Raw genomic sequence first — 19159 nt, 5'->3', positions numbered from 1 at the left:
TTTGATTATTTAATCATGTTTTGACAGCAGGCCATATTACTTTTGAAGATTATGCATGGGGCTGGAGGCAAGCTGTCTAACCCGTCTATCTTTATCAGTGACCTTTTGATAATTACTGTGAGTACAGTGGTCAAAAGCATCACAAACCCACCAAGAACGACTTCCCGTGATTCATTTACGTCAGAATGCAAAATTCATTTGCTCATTATTTTATGACTATTTGTTTTAACACTGAATAAAAACCACTAAATCACAGCCCTTACACTTAAATATAGATTTAATAGATTTTTCTGCATGATATAACAGATATTGATTGACTTTCCATGTGTTAAATGAACTATGATGTAACAATAAAAGTAAGTGAATTTCCTCTGCGTTCAATGAGCTATGATGTAACAATGCCAAAGTAAGTAATTTCACTTGTTTACATGAACTATGATGTAAAAATATTATTGAGGTAAATACCTGCATTTAGTGAACTATGATGTAATAATAGTAAGTGAATTTTCCTTGGATTCAATGATTTATGCTGTGAAACTAAAAGTGAATTATCTCTGCATTTAATGGACTAAGCAATATTATTATTATTATCAATAATAGCTAAAATATAAATATTATTATATATACATATAATAGTATTATTAATGATATTATTATTATTATTATTACTACTGCTGTTACTACAAATAATAATAATAATAATAATAATAATAATAATTCTTTGAATTCAATAAACTATGATGTAACAATAAATAATATAATTATTATTATATATACATATTAATAGTATTATTAATGATATTATTATTAGTATATTATTATTACTACCGCTACAACAAATAATAATAATAAAATAATAATAATACTAATACTACTTATAATAATAATACTAATAATAAATATAAAATAATAATTATTTGCATTCAATAAACTATGATGTAACAATAAATAATATATTTATTATTATATACATATAAATAGTATTATTAATGATATTATTATTATTATTAGTATATTATTATTATTACTACCTACTACAAATAACAACAACAACAACAACAACAACAACAACAATAATAATAATAATAATAATTCTTTGCATTCAATAAGCTATGATGTAACAATAAAAGTAAGTGGATTTCCTCTGCATTCAATGAGCTATGATGTAACAATACCAAAGTAAGTAATTTCTCTTGTTTATGATGTAAAAATATTATTGAGGTAAATACATGCATTGAGTGAACTACGATGTAATAATAATAGGAAGTAAATTTTCCTTGAATTCAATTATTTAAACTGTGAAACTGAAAGTGAATTCTCTCTTTAATTTAATCAATGGACTAAGCAATATTATTATTATTATCAATAATAGCTATAAATATTATTATATAAACATATAAATATTGTTAAGATATTTTTATTATTATTACTACTACTACTGCTACTGCTACTACTACTACTCCAAGCAATAATAATAATTCTTTGTATTCAACAAATATAAATATACATTTTCTTTGCATTAAAAGAACATGTAACTTGGAACATTTCGCTTAGGTTAGTTGAGCTTTTTACTCTGAACTTCTGAACTTGGATACTCACAAACCAGTATCTAGAGAATGAAAAGTTGAGTTGATTTAGTTAGACGTCATTGTGCTTTACCTCCCCTCACGTCCTGATGCTTGAGCTCCTTTGCTTCCAGCCCATAGAAACATTCTTCCAGCTAATCCACTGTGTGCAGATCCCTGTGAGCCACTCGCAAAACACTGTTGGGACCTGACAGACAAACACACTCTTAGTCACCATGTGCTTCCCCACACACAGGTCTGCCTACACAATGTCCCCAATACCGAAAGCAAAAACTATCAGCGCTGTGAGTCAGACAATATTTTAGGTTCTCCGAGAGTCAGCCCTTCGGTGGTCCATTACATTGCAGCCTGTCGTAATTTTAAACAAATCCAGACATAGATCCGAAGTGAATAAGTCCTTAAAATGAGAGAAGTTTTAAAAAAATCAAATTACAATCCTTGGAGGTAAAGCGAGGTCTGTCACACTTGATAGAAACGGTTCTTCATAAATACAACTCAGACCAAGCACTGATCGATGCATCTGCTCCATCATTTCCTGCCTGATGGTTTGTTATTGACTATTCATGGGCTGGCAAGTGACAGGATGGAAAATAATAACAAGAGTAGTGAGCTGAGAGGGAGACCATTCCCAGCAATGATTCTTTCCTCCAGCCTGGCGAAAGAGAAAGAAAGAGACACTCCTCCTCATCATCATCCTCCAACACCCTGTTGCTGATTGGTGTTGATGGAGAGTCCTATAACATCAAGGTGACACAGGTGTTTTGGGGGCACATGCTTGCATATGACTGACTGCACACTCATGACCTACAATTCACATTCAAATTGAGGGAAATCACTCAACAAGTAAGCAGTTGATGTAGTCTACACTGTTTAAAGGGTACATATTATGCAAAATCCACTTTTACAAGGTTTGAACATAAATGTGTGTTGGCAGTGTGTGAACACAACAACCACAATGAAAACAAATCTACTTACTTTTTTTAATCCTCATTAAACCAAAGCAGTCTTATTAGACATGCTGTTTTGAATCTGTTAATGTGACGTCACACTAATAAATCCCCGCCCACGTCCACTGCCTGACAATCTGCATTACCATAGTTTCCGCCCTCAGCGAGTTGTACGCTGTCTGCCATATCTCAATAGTGAGATCCTGTTGTCTCAGGCTGTATTCACAGTAATCAAATCTATTTTAACCGAAAGCACTCACTGTCTCTCTTGGTAAGGAAGTGAGGAGCAGTTGCTCATTTGGATTTAAAGGTACACACACGAAAATAGCACGTTTTTGCTCCCACCCAAATACGGACATTTTGGACATGCTATAACAAATGATCTATGGGGTATTTTGAACTGAAACTACACAGACACATTCTGAGCACACCTGAGACTTATATTACGTCTTGTAAAAATCTTCATAATACAGTAGATGCCCTTTAAATGAATAGTCTACTCATTTTCAATATTAAAATATGTTATTACCTTAACTAAGAATTGTTGATACATCCCTCTATCATCTGTGTGTGTGCACGTAAGCGCTGGAGCGCGCTGTGACACTTCGATAGCATTTAGCTTAGCCCCATTCATTCAATGGTATCAATCAGAGATAAAGTTAGAAGTGACCAAACACATCAACGTTTTTCCTATTTAAGACGAGTAGTTATACGAGCAAGTTTGGTGGTACAAAATAAAACATGGCGCTTTTCTAAAGCGGATTTAAAAGAGGAACTATATTTTATGGCGTAATAGCACTTTTGGGAGTACTTCGACTCGCCTGAAAAGTCCGCTCCCCTTCTCCCTCTCATAATGGGAGAGGGAGGGTGTTACTGCGCCGAGTCGAAGTACTCCCAAAAGTGCTATTACGCCATAAAATGTAGCTCCTCTTTTAAATCCGCTTAGAAAAGCACTACGTTTTATTTTGTACCACCAAACTTGCTCGTAACTACTCGTCTTAAATAGGAAAAACGTTGATGTGTTTGGTCACTTCTAACTTTATCTCTAAATGGTACCATTGAATGAATGGGGCTAAGCTAAATGCTATCGAAGCGTCGCAGCGCGCTCCAGTGCTTACGTGCACGCACACAGATGATAGAAGGTTAAGGTAATAACATATTTTAATATTGAAAATGAGTAGACTATTCCTTTAAGTAGAAACATACATGTGAATATATCTAAATAGGGTGTTTGTGTTATTTGTAAAGCTTATGCTGTTGCCTATCATTAGGTGTTGGATTGTGGGGAATTTCAATTTTCTGTAGGAGCTTTAAAGGGGACATTTCACAAGAAGTTTTTAAAATGACAAATAGATCTGTGTTGTCCGTAGAGTATGTGTGTGAATTTTTAGCTCAAAATATCATATATATATAATTTATTATAGGCTGTTAAAATTGCCACTTTGTAGAAGTGAGCAAAAATGTGCCATTTTGGGGTGTTTCCTTTAAAATGCAAATGAGCTGATCTCTGCACTAAATGGCAGTTTCTGTGGATGGATAGTGCAGATTAAGGGGCGATATAATTATAATAAAATCCCAGGTGTTTTAGCATTCGTTGTAAACTTGTGGACCTATTTTTCCAAATGCCTCATACCTGTATATTCTTCCGTTGAGAGCTTGAATAATAGACACTCCAGCCCAGTTGGTGGCGATAATCAACCTTTGCCAATTGCAAGAATACAAACAACGTTCCCAGCGTGGAATAATACAGTACCTCACAGCACATCTAATACAAGTCAATGGAGTTGGACAAAAACTACGATAAAACCTGTTGGAAAGCATCTTTTGCAGCGATTTTTGTGTGAGCATATCAGTGAACCACTCAGTGAGTTTCACGTCTTTGTAAACGAAAGTTTAATGCATTATAGGAAGGATTGTTCCTGTGCACCTATACAGCCATTGTGGGGTGGGAGGTGATAGAACAAACACCCGAAAATTCTCGGGGCAGCCGCATATGTCGAAATTTCAGTCAAAACCATTCTATTTCATCATAAACAATCTGAAAACAGGGCTTTAAGTGTAAAATACCGAACTTGTCTTTTAATCCAAGTTTTACAGTGTCAAAAACACCTAAATTTTGAGCTTTTCCTTACATAAATCTTTTATATTTACACTGTTAAAAATGTCTGTAGAAAATACTGTATTAATGGCAGCAGTTTGCCAGGAACTTACTGTAAAGTTACATTTATATTATTTACTAGCAAATTTGTTCAAAGTTAAATGGACATTAAACATGAACAAGACTTTATCTTTATAGGAAAAAACTATAAAAAGTACAACATTATGCAAAGTGTTTCTGGGAACCAAAAATAGAAAAAAATGAAAAAGGTTAATTGATAAGGATTTCTGGTTCCCAGAATGCTTTGTATGATGCTGTTTTTTATCATTTTATTATATAAAGACAAAGACTTAATGTTTAATATTCATTTTTCTTTGAACAATAAATTTGATAAATATAAATCTACAGTAAGTTGCTGGCAAACCGCTGCAAAACTACAGCAAATTTTGTACAGTGTAGACTTTCATTAAGGAAATGAGTTATGCAAACTACATTTTTTTATGTTGACTTTAATTCTGAGTAAAGATTTTTTCCAAATTTCTGCTTTTGTGAATTTCAAAGAAAAACAACATCCATGTTTATTGTTACTTCATGACTAATAAATGACCAGGTTTATTATGTTTGGGTGAACTATTCCTTTAAACCGTGTGAAAGTGGGCTACAACAAATTTCTTCCAGTCTGACCTAGAAAAGCATTCTGTTCCCCTTAGAAAACTGGCAATGCTCAGACAATACTGGAGTGGTACTATATTTGGTAATATCATGGTACCACGTCACTCTACCATGTTTTTTAGAAGCATTTAAAAGATTTTTTTCAGCTTATCTAATCACGTTGTCTCTCTTACTTATACAGTGTGAAGCATACAGAGATGAACTAGATGGCTGAGCCAGACAATAGCACTGACACAAGAAAACAAACTGCCCCTGTACACTCCCCTGCAATAAAACGCCTGCCAAAAAACAGCAGGACAGGGCAAAATGGCCCCAGTATTGCCATATACTGTTGAAAAACAAGAAATTATTTAAACCAGAAACACAGGACAAAGTAGAAAGCAACCTCAATTAATAACATACTCTTTTTAACAACTGCTATGGTTGATCATACATCTTCTGCCGAACACTATAGCATGTATTTTTGAGAGAAGTTTTGTAAACCCAAAAAGCCAAAGTTGCTTATATTATATGGACATGGCAACACGCCACCAAATGCAGTATTTATAATAGAATTGGTCGTCTTTAAAGAGCTTGGTATGTCCTGGACAGTTGTTAGTATTTGACCTTGATGGGTAAATAACGCCTTACGCCTTTTAGGGTGGCAAAAAACAGACATCTGGCGTTCACCCAAAACATCTGGAACGTTCATGTGATGTGGCAGTGCATCATGAGATTTACTAAACCCATATTGTCACTACAGTGATTTATGAGTCACTGTCGATACTTCACATTACAGCGTGGTGGGAATAACATTGCGGGGAACAGAATGGAAACTACACTCTAAAAACTATAGGGTTGTTTTTAACCCCGGGCTGGGCAACCATAGGACAGAACACACTTCCGGGCCAAAGTGACCCAAACAACGGGCCGTTTCAATCCAACTGCTGGGCTGTTTCAACATGGTTAATTATCAATAACCCAGCAGTTGGGTTAAAACAACCCATTATTTGGGTCATTTTAACCCAGAAGTATGTTCTGTCCTATAGTTACCCAGCCCTGGGTTAAATATTTTTTAGAGTGTATAAAACATTGAGTTGCAGGCAACAGGGAGGGAGGAGATGATGATATATTCAAGAACGCTAATGAATGTGAATTGAATCTGTTTAGTCATTTAGTTTTGGTGGAGAGAGATGGGAATGTGTTGTTCCAGGCTGGGCTGATCTACTGGCACGTTAACGTTGCCTTCTGGAAGTCTGACACGTGAAAATGATAAATAATTATTGGCCTTTCCAATCACAACTGTCTGCTTGAGACCCAGATGTCTCAGTTTGAAACCACCTGTGCACTAATATTGCACTTTATTAAATAGCTTTTTATATTTTAAAGAGTTTATTTTCAAGAACTCTCACGTTTATGTGGCATTAATCTCCACCTACTGTCTGATGCATATTGCACATGAAACTAGAAAGTACTGATTTGCTTTACACAACTATACTGTTTGAGTTATAGCCACATGTAGGCTAACTCTGCTTTAGTGTCCATTGAGTCTCATTAACAATGCTGCATTCATTAGCCATATGATCCCTGCTCACCCTTGTTATTTAACACATAATTACACAACTAATGTTGCATGAAATGATGGCTCTAATGACAAAAACAGAGGTAGGCTGTATAACAACATTAGTGATAAGGTTAAAGATAGGCTAAATGACATTTAAAGCTGACTGAATCAATGTGTGGCAAACAGCTCAATATGGGTATGCCATTATATTAAACTGATACCTGGGGTATTCTAAAAAATGATAAGTAAATGAATGTTTATAAGACATATGTGACCCTGGACCACAAAAAAACAATTAAAAGTCTCACAGGTATATTTGTAGCAATAGCCAACAATACATTGTATGGGTCAAACATACTGGTAGATCAGCACTGTGGGATAAGGTGGGTCACACAAAGTCACTTGGATGTAGTAACAGTGAATGACACAATAAACAGTTTAATTCAACTAATGACAAGCAAACGACATTAATTCTGATATGATATACCGATATTGCAGGTAAACTTGTTTTTCATATTCAAAGTTTGGAAACACCTTAAAGGGACACTCCATTTTTTTGAAAACATGCGAATTTTCCAGCTCCCCTAGAGTTAAAGGAATAGTCTACTCATTTTCAATATTAAAATATGTTATTACCTTAACTAAGAATTGTTGATACATCCCTCTATCATCTGTGTGTGCACGTAAGCGCTGGAGCGCGCTGCGACGCTTCGATAGTATTTAGCTTAGCCCCATTCATTCAATTGTACCATTTAGAGCAGGGGTCTCCAACACGTCGCTCGCGAGCTACTGGTAGCTCGTGTCTTAATTGCAGGTAGCTCGCTCGTGGTTATGGCGCATTTGGATGTCTGGTTAAGTGCCTGTGGTACGTAAACTGGGTGCGTGTTTGACATCGCGTTGTAGACCGGCGTATCATATGACATCGGTAATTTAACATGTATGATCCAAAAACAAACAGATAAGTCTGCGCATCCGTGCCACGGCGACCGGCCGATTCGCGCAACGCTGTGAAGCCCGCGTCACGGCAACCGGACGATCCGCGCGACGCTTTGAAGCTGAACACACCTCGAGTCGAGGCGCTATGGTTAAAAAGGATGCCGTGATTTTCGGATTCACTTCGTCACAAGTTCAATATCATAAACATCAAATGTCAAGAAATAGAGAGCCATACGAGCATTACATCTTGACTGAGAACAGGTCAGAGGATGACATGACACAGCTAACGTTAATCGCTAAAATGATAGCAAAAGACTTAAGGCTGGTTAAATATGAAGCTTGTGCTTTGACTGGACGTGTTTAAAAGCATGCTGATGATGTGCATCCACAACAGGAGTTAAACTTCTCTCCTGTACCTAACTTAGTTTAAGTCTTGCATTTTGTGCAGATGCACGTTGTATAATACATTTATGTTGTATAAGGCTTAATATTATGTAGAGTGTGTCATACAGTATATAAGCGCATCAGTTTGTGTTTATTAACCCTTTAGTTTCACTTCATCACGCAACTTTTTCTTTTAGAGGTTTCTGTTAAAAAACATCTATTTCATTAATAATCTGTGTTCATTTTTCTGTCGCAGTTTCTTCAAAATTAAGTTTTATTTGAGTGTTTTTAATAAAAATATTTTCATTTTCACAATGGATTAACTGAGGGCAGGGCAGTGAAAAGGGCATCTCGTTTTTCAGACCTATGGATTAATCGAAATGAAAAAATTACATACATGCACATCCCTATATGAATCCAAAATACTATATGTATGTTTGGATCATCTTTCTAAATCTGATCTTTAATAAATGATTTTTTTATTCAAAATGTGTTTTTTGGAAAAGAATCCTACCCATATCTAAGGGGTGATAAAAAGTATAAACAAAGACAACATGAAAGTTTTTTGTTGTTGTTGTTTAAAAGGATCTGTTGTTTCATTTGATGTATCGCATGTTTATGTTTAAAGAAAAGCATTTAAGGTATTAACATTTTGTGAAAAATATAAAAAAAATGCTGGCACTGGCTGGCAACTTAAAAAAAAATGCTGTAGTGGAAAGAGTTCAAATCAAAGTGAGTTAATAGATCGTTGTCTATTAACTCACTAATTTAGGTATTACGTGACACAAGTACACTGCAAAAAACCTCTGTAGAAATTACAGTATTAATGGGTATTACTGGCAACTAGCTGCCAGCAACTTACCGTAGATTTTACATTTATGTTATTTACTGGCAACATTTTGTTCAAAGTTAAATGAACATGAAACATTTTTTGACTTTATCTTCTACAGTAAGTTACTGGCAACCAGCTGCAAAATTACAGCAAATTTTTTAGAGTGTAGCTCTCGACCACTTTTATTTTTTAGAAAGTAGCTCTCCCATGAAAAAAGGTTGGAGACCCCTGATTTAGAGATAAAGTTAGAAGTGACCAAACACATCAACGTTTTTCCTATTTAAGACGAGTAGTTATACGAGAAAGTTTGGTGGTACAAAATAAAACGTAGCGCTTTTCTAAGCGGATTTAAAAGAGGAACTATATTTTATGGCGTAATAGCACTTTTGGGAGTACTTCGACTCGCCTGAAAAGTCCGCTCCCCTTCTCACTCTCATAATGGGAGAGGGAGGGTGTTACTGCGCCGAGTCGAAGTACTCCCAAAAGTGCTATTACGCCATAAAATTTAGTTCCTCTTTTAAAAAAAGAAAAGCGCTACGTTTTATTTTGTACCACCAAACTTGCTCGTATAACTACTCGTCTTAAATAGGAAAAACGTTGATGTGTTTGGTCACTTCTAACTTTATCTCTAAATGGTACAATTGAATGAATGGGGCTAAGCTAAATGCTATCGAAGCATCGCAGCGCGCTCCAGCGCTTACGTGCACGCACACAGATGATAGAGGGATGTAGCAACAGTTCTTAGTTAAGGTAATAACATATTTTAATATTGAAAATGAGTAGACTATTCCTTTAAACATTTGATTTTTACCATTTTGGAATCCATTCAGTTGATCTCTGGGTCTGGCAGTATCACTTTTAGCATAGGTTAACATAATCCATTGAATCTGATCGCGCTAAAAAATAACCAAAGAGTTTTGATATTTTTCCTATTTAAAACTTGACTCTTCTGTAGTTACATCGTGTACTAAACCGACTGAAAATTTAAAGTTGGGATTTTCTAGGCCGATATGACTAGGAACTATACTCTCATTCTGGTGTAACTGGTTCACACCAGAAGCAAGTTCAACGATTTGCGCGAGTAGATTACATACAAAGTCAATGCAAAGACGCGATCAGACACGTCCTCGCGCGGGGCGATACGAATGACGCGATATGGGAGGCGAGTTGGCCTCGAAAACACACACTATTCACCTGAAACGCGTCTTCGCCCAAGTTGAAAATATTAAACTCGAGCAAAAAATTAGCATGACATGAAGTTAAATCACGCGAGTAATCTAGAGCGACTAATGCGATAGCATAATAATCAAGGACTTTGCTGCTGTAACATGGGTGCAGGACGTGCAATGATATTATGCAGCAGACGAAAATAGTACACTCTAAAAAAAATCTGTAAAAAAACGGACAAAGTACTGTGTAAATATGAAGGAATTTTCCGTATTTAGGTTTTACAGGCATTTATCTGTTTTTTATAACATGTTGCATTATGGGTGCAATAACTCCTGCTGCAATCTTTCACTTTTGCCTCTCTATCACCATCTCTGTTTGAAACCTAAAATTACAACTTGCTAGCAGAGTTATTTTCTAACATGGATGATGTTTAACTTCTAAACAAATGCTGTCAGAACAAGATACAAGTGTTAAACTATTCCAGCATCGACAAATGTGATTTAGTAGAAAAAAATCTTCTTTCTGACGTGACGTGTAAGTCAAATGGATATTTACCACAACATTTATCACATTAAATCTACAGTTTGTGTTTGTTTTAGATTCATTTGAAGTCACCACTATGGTGATTAGTGTTCCCTTTAGTTAGGCTTTTGTCCCTTGACCTTCCAGAACTGACTCTGCTCTTTTAGCATTGCAAAAGTGTTTTTGCTTGTAGCAATTACACCTTGTTTGTTGCTTGAGGAAGGAGAATTATCTATGATATGTATAAGCTTAGTTGTTTTAATGTTATGCTGCCTAACATCTAAATATGAAATGATAAAATAAGAATAAAGAACTGAAATGTATAAGAGTGACATTCTATGCTGATCTAAAAACACACTATATTGAATAAGACTGAAGCAAATGTGTCAGCTGTGGTTTTTGCTTCAGAGACATCAACACTTTGAATACAAATCTCAAAAATGGTGAGAGTAAATGTTAAGAGAGTTTTCTACAATCCTGGTACCCAGCATGCATTGCGGCATTAAGCTTTGTTGTTGATTGTCACCATTGTTGCGTTTCATAGGCAGATTGAAGTGTCCCTAAAGGTTACAGACAATGTTCTGTAAATCTACGGACAGTGTTCTATAAATCTAGAGAATGTTCAGTTTTTGAATAAACGGAAATGTCTGTAAACAAAACGGAAAAAGTACCGGTAATTTTCTGCCAGGACATTATCCGTTTTTTTACGGATTATTTTTTTAGAGTGTACCCTTAGTAACTTTCAATAGCAGGGGACTATTTTCGGCCACTGCGTAATATCCTGCAGCCATGTTACAGCAGCAAAGTCCTTGATTATTATGCCAGAATGAGAGTAAAAAATGGATTATGCAAACATTTCTGTAATTCATTGCGCCCTTTATTTTACGGTATTTTTCTGGCACCCCAGCTGCCGGAATTTTACATTTTTTTATGGAATTTTTTTACAGTGTAGGTAATGGTACCAAATGTATACATATCCGTACCTAAATGGTAGATATTAGAAACATTTTGAAGGGGTACTGCCCCAGTGAAAGTTAGGAACCATTTTTTTTACAATATTTTCTGACAGTGTATCAACTTAGTCCCAGGTGTATCTCCTTAAATTGCTTAGGTGAAATAAAAATAGAAACAAATAAGTTGTTAAAACACATCGAGCTGTAAATTAAATGTGGATGAATCTACGTTTGGCTAAATCTGATGAGAAATGTTTAAGTTCATATTAAAATCTATGGACTTTTGATTGCAGACCTGGAAAATTGAATCTCTTCTGTAACTCTAATGGAGACTTACGTGAGATTTCTGGGCCTTTTTCTCAAGAAAAATATCTGAGACACAGAAGACTTAAGCTAAAGTTTCAATTTGCTTTCATTTTAATCTTTTTGATATTTAGGGGAAATAACCGAGATATTAAAGAGATCTCATCTGTGATTTTTCTTGGTTGAATAAAAATGAAAAACTTGGCAAATCAATCAAGTTCTGAACTGTGTCCATAAATAAAAACCTAATGAAGTAGAAACATTGTCATCAAAAGATGGCAAAACTTGTCAGTAAATCACTGGCTGTTTACAGAGTCAGATAAAGACATTGTTTTCAAGCTGAAAACTTGATTCAATTACTGCTTCAGATCCTGACAACCGTTTGTTTTTCTGCTAATTTACAGCACCCATCAAGCAAACATAATTACCTTTTAATGGAGCATTTTCAGGTCTATTACACTAATGAGATTTTTAGTTTTTTTGTTGTTTTTTTAAGGCTGCTGACTGGAATTCAAACGCTTATTAGGGTTTGGAATAACAAATGCGTTATTTCGCAAAACTGAATGCAAATGTTAGTCACATACTGAGACAAGTTTGATGAGAGGATTGGTCCTTAAACTGTTTACGTTTATGACAAAAATGCAAAGTGTGATCTGAATGATACATTTATAAAGAAAGCAGCTTCAACCATGAATATTTAACTTCATGATATTAAGTGATGCTAAAAGAAGGCTTTGTGACTATCAAAGCACTCAAGTCCTTCTTTTAAAGCTGAATAAATAATTGAACATAAGTGGCTCATGGGGAAATTCTCTCACCATTAACATAAAGAACTACAAGAGTAAAGATGTTAAATAAGGGGACAATAAAACTGCTTGGTTTAAAGGTTTGTTTGCAAACAACAAGCAATGTTCAGTTATTTGTAATTAAATAATTGCAAAACAAATGCAGCATGAAGTTTTGACACGTGTTGACATAACTTATAAAAACAAGCTGAAATTGTTTAAATTCATTTGTTAAGTTAAAGTAACACATTTTTTTTGATTTGTTCATGAAATTAAGCAGTGGCGGCTCGTGACTGCTCATCCGAGCTATTTCAAAATAAGTGTTCGGAGTATCATGTGTGTGGTTCCTTTTTTCAAAATATGTGTTCTGCGTGTCGAGAGATCCTGTGTGCATCACGTGTTTTGTCAAAATAAGAGCCTGCTGCACACGCGTCAAAACCGTTTAGGATAAAAGAGACGCACACGTTCCCAAAATACACGCTAGACACTCCCTTAGCAGTAAACTCTGATTACGCATGAGATTATGCGAGTATCTGGCAAACGCGAGTGTCTCTTTTCGCGAGCGTCACCAGGCATTACAGACCTTCTTGGTCCAGACATCAGACATCTTAAATATCAGGCCTGTAATGTTGTAATACAAATACAGAGACACTCTGCATTAAGACCTTGAAGCAGATGGTTTAAGAGGATCTGTGTGTATCCTCAAGACTTTGGTGTTGGAAGGTCAGTATCTCTTTCATGACTCCACACAGCAGCTGGAGTCTGACATCATCACAGGATTGCATGCCTCACATTGTACAACGTAAAATTTACAACCATCAGTGCCACGATTAGCTTTAAACACGTGTGTGTGTGTGTGTGTGTGGAGGAGGCTGTAAATATTGCTTGACTAACTGTACAAGTGTAAGTGAGGTTGAAACAACAAAAGAGAAAATGTGTCTTCACTACGGTTCATTGTTATGGTGTCACGACATGGCAAACAGATCATTTGGAGGGCAGCGTGTTGAAAAGTGTCTAGATGATAACATTTATTACCCCAGTAAACACATCCAGTAACTGCCTTACTCATTTGTGGAACGTGGTATTTCAAGTCTGACACCAGCTGGGTGCTATTTTTGGGACCTGGATTCAGGAAGAGCAGAATTCAGATGAACACAGTAATAAATGCAATTGTGCTGTTTACATTTCTGACCATAATCCAAATTCTTTGGGTTTATCTGAAGATCTTTGTTCGAGATGCTGCGGTAAGAGATGCTGCAGCATGGGGTAACGCAGTGATTATTTAACAAACCAGATGAAATGGCCTTGAGAGATTGACATGAAGAGAGCACAACCTGTCTGTTTGTCAATACCATTTGAGGGAGAAAGCAGAGCACTCTCGACAGCAGCCATCAACGGGTGAATATAAACCTTGCTGTTTTCCTCCAGCTCTGCCTCTGGTCAGAGATCCAGTCAACAGACTGTTAATCACAGTCGCTCAGACTCTTTCAGACAGCTGCACTCATATAGAGTAATGAAATGGCAACTAAACAACAGAGATAAATCACCAAACACAGTCCAGAACACAAGGCACACAGGAAACAACTCATACTGCTAAACAATACCACAGAGAAACTGTTATGATGAGTGTTGTATTTGTCTTGTTAAAATATGCTTTTATAGGACTTAATATCCTTTAAAGGGGACAGTTCACAAGACTTTATTAAGATGTCAAATAAATCTTTGGTGTCCTCAGAGTACGTATGTGAAGTTTTAGCTTACCATATAGATCATTATGTTAAAATTATCACTTTGTAGGTGTGAGCAAAAAAATAGCAGTTTTTGGGTGTGTCCTTTTAAATGCAAATGAGCTGATCTCTGCACTAAATGGCAGTGCTGTGGTTGGATAGTGCATATATTATCCCCTTCTGACATCACAAGGGGAGCCAAATTTCAATTAGGCTACCTATTTTTTCACATGCTTGCAGAGAATTGTTTACCAAAACTAAGTTACTGGGTTGTTCTTTTTTAAATTTTCTAGATTGATAAAAGCACTGGGAACCTAATTATAGCACTTAAACATGGAAAAGTCCGATTTTCGTGATATGTCTCCTTTAAACAAGATATTTTTATAGTGAAATAATACTACATATGACTTATAAAAAACATTTGAGATTTAAATAATAATTTAAAAGGGGAAAAAAACGGAAAAGCTGTCACTGGGGCGGTATGCTTTAAAAAGTATATGTAGCCATTCAACATATAAGGTGTATATCTAAAAATAAATAAATAAATGAATAAATAAATAAATAAAACTGCTATTAAAGTTGGGAAAAATAAACTTAAAAATAAATATTTTTGTTCTTATAATATGTAGTATGTTTAAGATACTGATCAAGTAAAAATATGCAAACATTGAATTTAATTTAAAATCATGGACTCTTGTAATGTTTATCAAAATTGTTTACATAGAAACTATAATTATATTTTTACAATAAACAAAGAAACTTATATAAGTGTCTTATATAAGCGGAAACTTCAAACTCATACAGCAAAAAATATATATTTTTTAATATAATTTTGAATATTTATATATATTAATATATATATAATAATAATATAATATAATATAATATAATAATATAATAATAATATAATATAATAATATTAATATAATATGCATATTTTAATATATATTTTTTATATGTTAATACTTAATTATATACATAATAAATCAAACATTATAATATATTTAAAAAATATATATTTAGACCTCCACATATTTCAATTTAAGGAAATATTGTATTATGTTTGAAGGGTTTTATTTGACAAGGTTTTAACTGCAAAAATATATTTTATTGAGCTTCACTGTCAATAAAATGTATTTTGCATACATGTAAAATATATGGTTGCCAGAATTTTTTTTGCCATATGGGAAGTATCTCAGCCAGCAATGCAGAATTTCTTACACATGTAAAAACACATCCTGATGCAATAAAAGTTTGGCTACACTCAGTAAACATATTTCCTCCATTATTGATCTTTTTCTAAACAATCACGCTAAAGAATAATCACTTCTATAACAAAGTTTTTTTATTTTTTACCTTTGTACATGTAGCTGTCATTCTCTAACTTTCTCTAATGTAATTGCTCCCCTTTTGTCCTCTTGCCCTATTTGAACCTCAATAGTTTCAGCATTATTGTATAAAAGCTGGTCTAATGAAAATGAGTATTTTTAGATCAGTCATGCAAAAGGATACAAAAATTAAAATAAATCTTTGTTTATCGTAATATCGCTCCACACTCTGACATCAACACAGTCTTTCATTTAATGCATTGCTAAACAGGTCTGCATAACAGACATAAGAGGGATACAAACTGTCTGCAAACATACCCATGTTAAAGTTAAACATACAAGAGGTCAATGACACCAACGAGTCATCATAATCACAGTCATACAAAAGACTCACACAAAGCACACACTGTACATCATCACGATGAATTACAGCCATCCAGATCAAAAATTTTATTTAATGATCCTGTTTGTTTTATTGTTATCCTTTAATCAACAGCCCAGTGAAGGTCATAAGCAAACCATGTCACTTCATTGTGTCGGCTGCATGGTCTCTCTTTGCGGTACAGAATCACCCGACCAAGCAGATCATGTTACCTTAGACGAGTAAATAAGCTTGTGCACTTGCTAAAGAACCTAAAGAATTTTTCTTAGATGTCACTGTCTGCTGTCACACAAAGCATTGTGGTCCTGTCAGGCCTTCAGTAACTATCTAGCTACACATGCTTTTCCCAATATATCTTCAAACAGTAGCATGTCAACGCTTTACTAGCAGACCTAGTGACAAATCCCGAGCAGGTCAGGTGGAAATATCTGATGGAGAACACACTTAGCTTTTTATAATTCAACATTTTGACCCCAAGGTCAAAACAATAATAGAGCTTAGTTCATTAACAAGCTGAGAGCTTTGAACAAGAGGTACAGACAAATACATGGTTTTAAAGTTAAGCTTCAGTGCCAGCTTAAGCAAAAACAAAGTCAGTTGTGTCTGTGTTATGTTGTCTAAAGCCTACTGCTGCAATGGTCAAATAATACACTGCAAAAAAAATGACTTTCTCACTTAATATTTTTGTCTTGTTTTCTGTACAAATATCTAAAAATTCTTAAAAGTCACGTTCCTTCTGATCCCATTTTTAAACCTAGTTAGTATGTAATGTTGCTGTAATAGCATAAATAATACCTTTAAAATGATAAAGTTCAAAGTTCACTGCCAGGCGATATATTTTCTTTAACAGAATTGACCTTTCAAAGCCCAGGGGCGCCGATTGGGGGGGTTCAGAGTATGCCAGGCATATGGGCCCATAAGTACACTAGGGGGCCCCATCGTCATCACTTTTCCGTTTTTTTTTTATTGTACACGTTTAATTATTAACACTAGTAAAATGTAAAGTAAATTAATATAAAACTTTGTGTTGAGTAAAATTGAGACACTTTAAAAAAAACAGCATGCAATCATGACCTAGTAGATGCAATTACATATTTGGCGGTTCTGGTGGTTTTTAATTTGATTTTGCGGATATGGATATAGGTGAGTAGACAACATTTTTGTTTGGGATCAGTTTGGCGGGTTTGCTATGCAGAGTTACCACAAATAGTCGACAGCCCTATAGTTTGGCATTTCAAGGTAAGATCTCACATGCCACTAAAAGCATTCTGATCCGTAAACTGTATGTTTCATGAAAAATGAAAAATATTTGTGATAATACAAAAGGACAGCAAGAGCTTTATTTAAGGAAATATTAGCATAGCGACTGCTGACAACTATTGCATTTCTAAGACAGACAATAACTTAATAGGCGGAGTTAAAATATTATTTTCTAAATAAACATGAAATAGGAGAATAGTGTAAGCCATAATTGAGTTAAATTTTAAATGACTAAGAGCTGGTTTTAATGTGACAGCGCATCATTTTCAAAGTGAAAGTGATTCATTTTTATTCAGGGTTGCAACGGAGGTTTTGCCCAAAATTGTAAACTTGCAGCTATTATAAACGCTATATCAGATTGTTTTTAACATGCATCCTAATAGAGAATGTCCGTTTTATATTTATGTTTGAGTATTGTTGTGTTTAAATATTGTTGTAATGTTGTTAATGTCTTGTTTTAATTTAATTCGATTATTAAGACTCTAATTTTAAACGCCATAGATTGGGCGTTGTAATGGATTGAAGGCTAATATGACGTTACAAATGGACTCGGTCATTAGACATCATTTCCGACTTTAAATTAAGTTTTGTTTGCTTCAAATGTTTGCTTCAAATGAATTTCGTTTAATATAGTTTGTCTCTTAATTTTAATCAATGTTTTGTTGATAAGTGTTGTGAATATTAAAGAAAAAGAACATAAAAAAAGAACACCGTGCATTTCATTACGTAACAAATATTAACTACTGCAATATAGCCTACTACCAAATGCCAAAACATGCAGTATTATCTTTGTAATGATAGTTGTTGGATGTACAAAATTATATAAGCCTTCAATGCACAGAAATAAATTTGCATGCCCATCAGCAGCACATTTGATTGCAGCATTTTTTTTACTTCAAAAATCAACGTCATATTTAAAACTTTAGCCGATTGTACTTTTTGCAATTTCTGTGTCACTGGCGAAGGGCGTGCACGGGCGAAGCGCACACTCTTAAAGATCAACGTAATATTAATTTTAATTTTGCCGGCTACGCTTTTTGTCATGAGCGGAGGACGGAACACATACCACACACACAGAGAACAGCGACATAAAGAGAATATAAGGTTTTTGGTGTTTTTCTGACGAATACAGTCAGTTTGTAAGAATATTTTTAAATGAACTATAAGATCATCAATATGAACTCTGAAGAATGAACTATTAGGCTAAACATAATTGTACACATTTCACTTATAAAATCGCACAGAAAACTCGACTGCCGCGACTTTCAAAGCACTTTCCAAATCACGTGAATGTTTTCTGCCTTACCAGATTAAAATGGTAGGCTATTCGTTTTTCAAATAAATCTTTTTATTTTGCTTCATGAATTTATTTTTAGTGCAAATGCGACCTGTGAAATTAAATAAACGCACTCAACTGAGTAATTTTATATAGCTACACATTATGGTATGAAAATCAAACAATCCTCTAAAGGAAGGGGCCCAAAATTCTGTCTTGCATACCCCCCTTGAAACTGTTCATTGCGCCCCTGTCAAAGCCTATACAGCGAATGGCCAGTTTTGACTACAACCCTCTACTTCCTGCTTTAATGACGTCACTAGAACAGTTTTTTGACTAAACTCCACCCAGAGGAATACGTTAGTCACCAGCTAAGCCAACGGCAAGCTAAGCTGCTATCGAATCACAACACACTAAACAAACCACAATCAGAACTCAATACATATTTCTGAAGG

General features: G+C 34.8%; 1 protein-coding gene across 5 annotated transcripts in view; it reads right to left on the bottom strand.

Annotated features, from left to right (window-relative positions):
* s100p (S100 calcium binding protein P) overlaps positions 1 to 19159 on the bottom strand; it is a 31956-nt gene that overhangs the window by 5962 nt on the left and 6835 nt on the right. For 3 of the 5 annotated variants that reach the window (XM_055184745.2, XM_055184746.2, XM_055184747.2), the window contains one exon: positions 1660 to 1773. The exons of 1 other annotated variant lie outside the window; for it this stretch is intronic. In XM_055184745.2, coding sequence (XP_055040720.2) covers positions 1660 to 1773 — 114 coding nt within the window. Of the gene's footprint in view, positions 1 to 1659; positions 1774 to 2019; positions 2775 to 19159 lie in introns of those variants that run through there. One more of the 5 variants, XM_055184748.2, reaches the window with a different exon arrangement.

The sequence above is a fragment of the Misgurnus anguillicaudatus genome, chromosome 14 (assembly GCF_027580225.2).
Source record: "Misgurnus anguillicaudatus chromosome 14, ASM2758022v2, whole genome shotgun sequence".
Taxonomy (NCBI): Eukaryota; Metazoa; Chordata; class Actinopteri; order Cypriniformes; family Cobitidae; genus Misgurnus; species Misgurnus anguillicaudatus.
The sequence above is the reverse complement of the archived record's forward strand: the minus strand, read 5'-3'. Positions and strand labels throughout refer to the sequence as shown.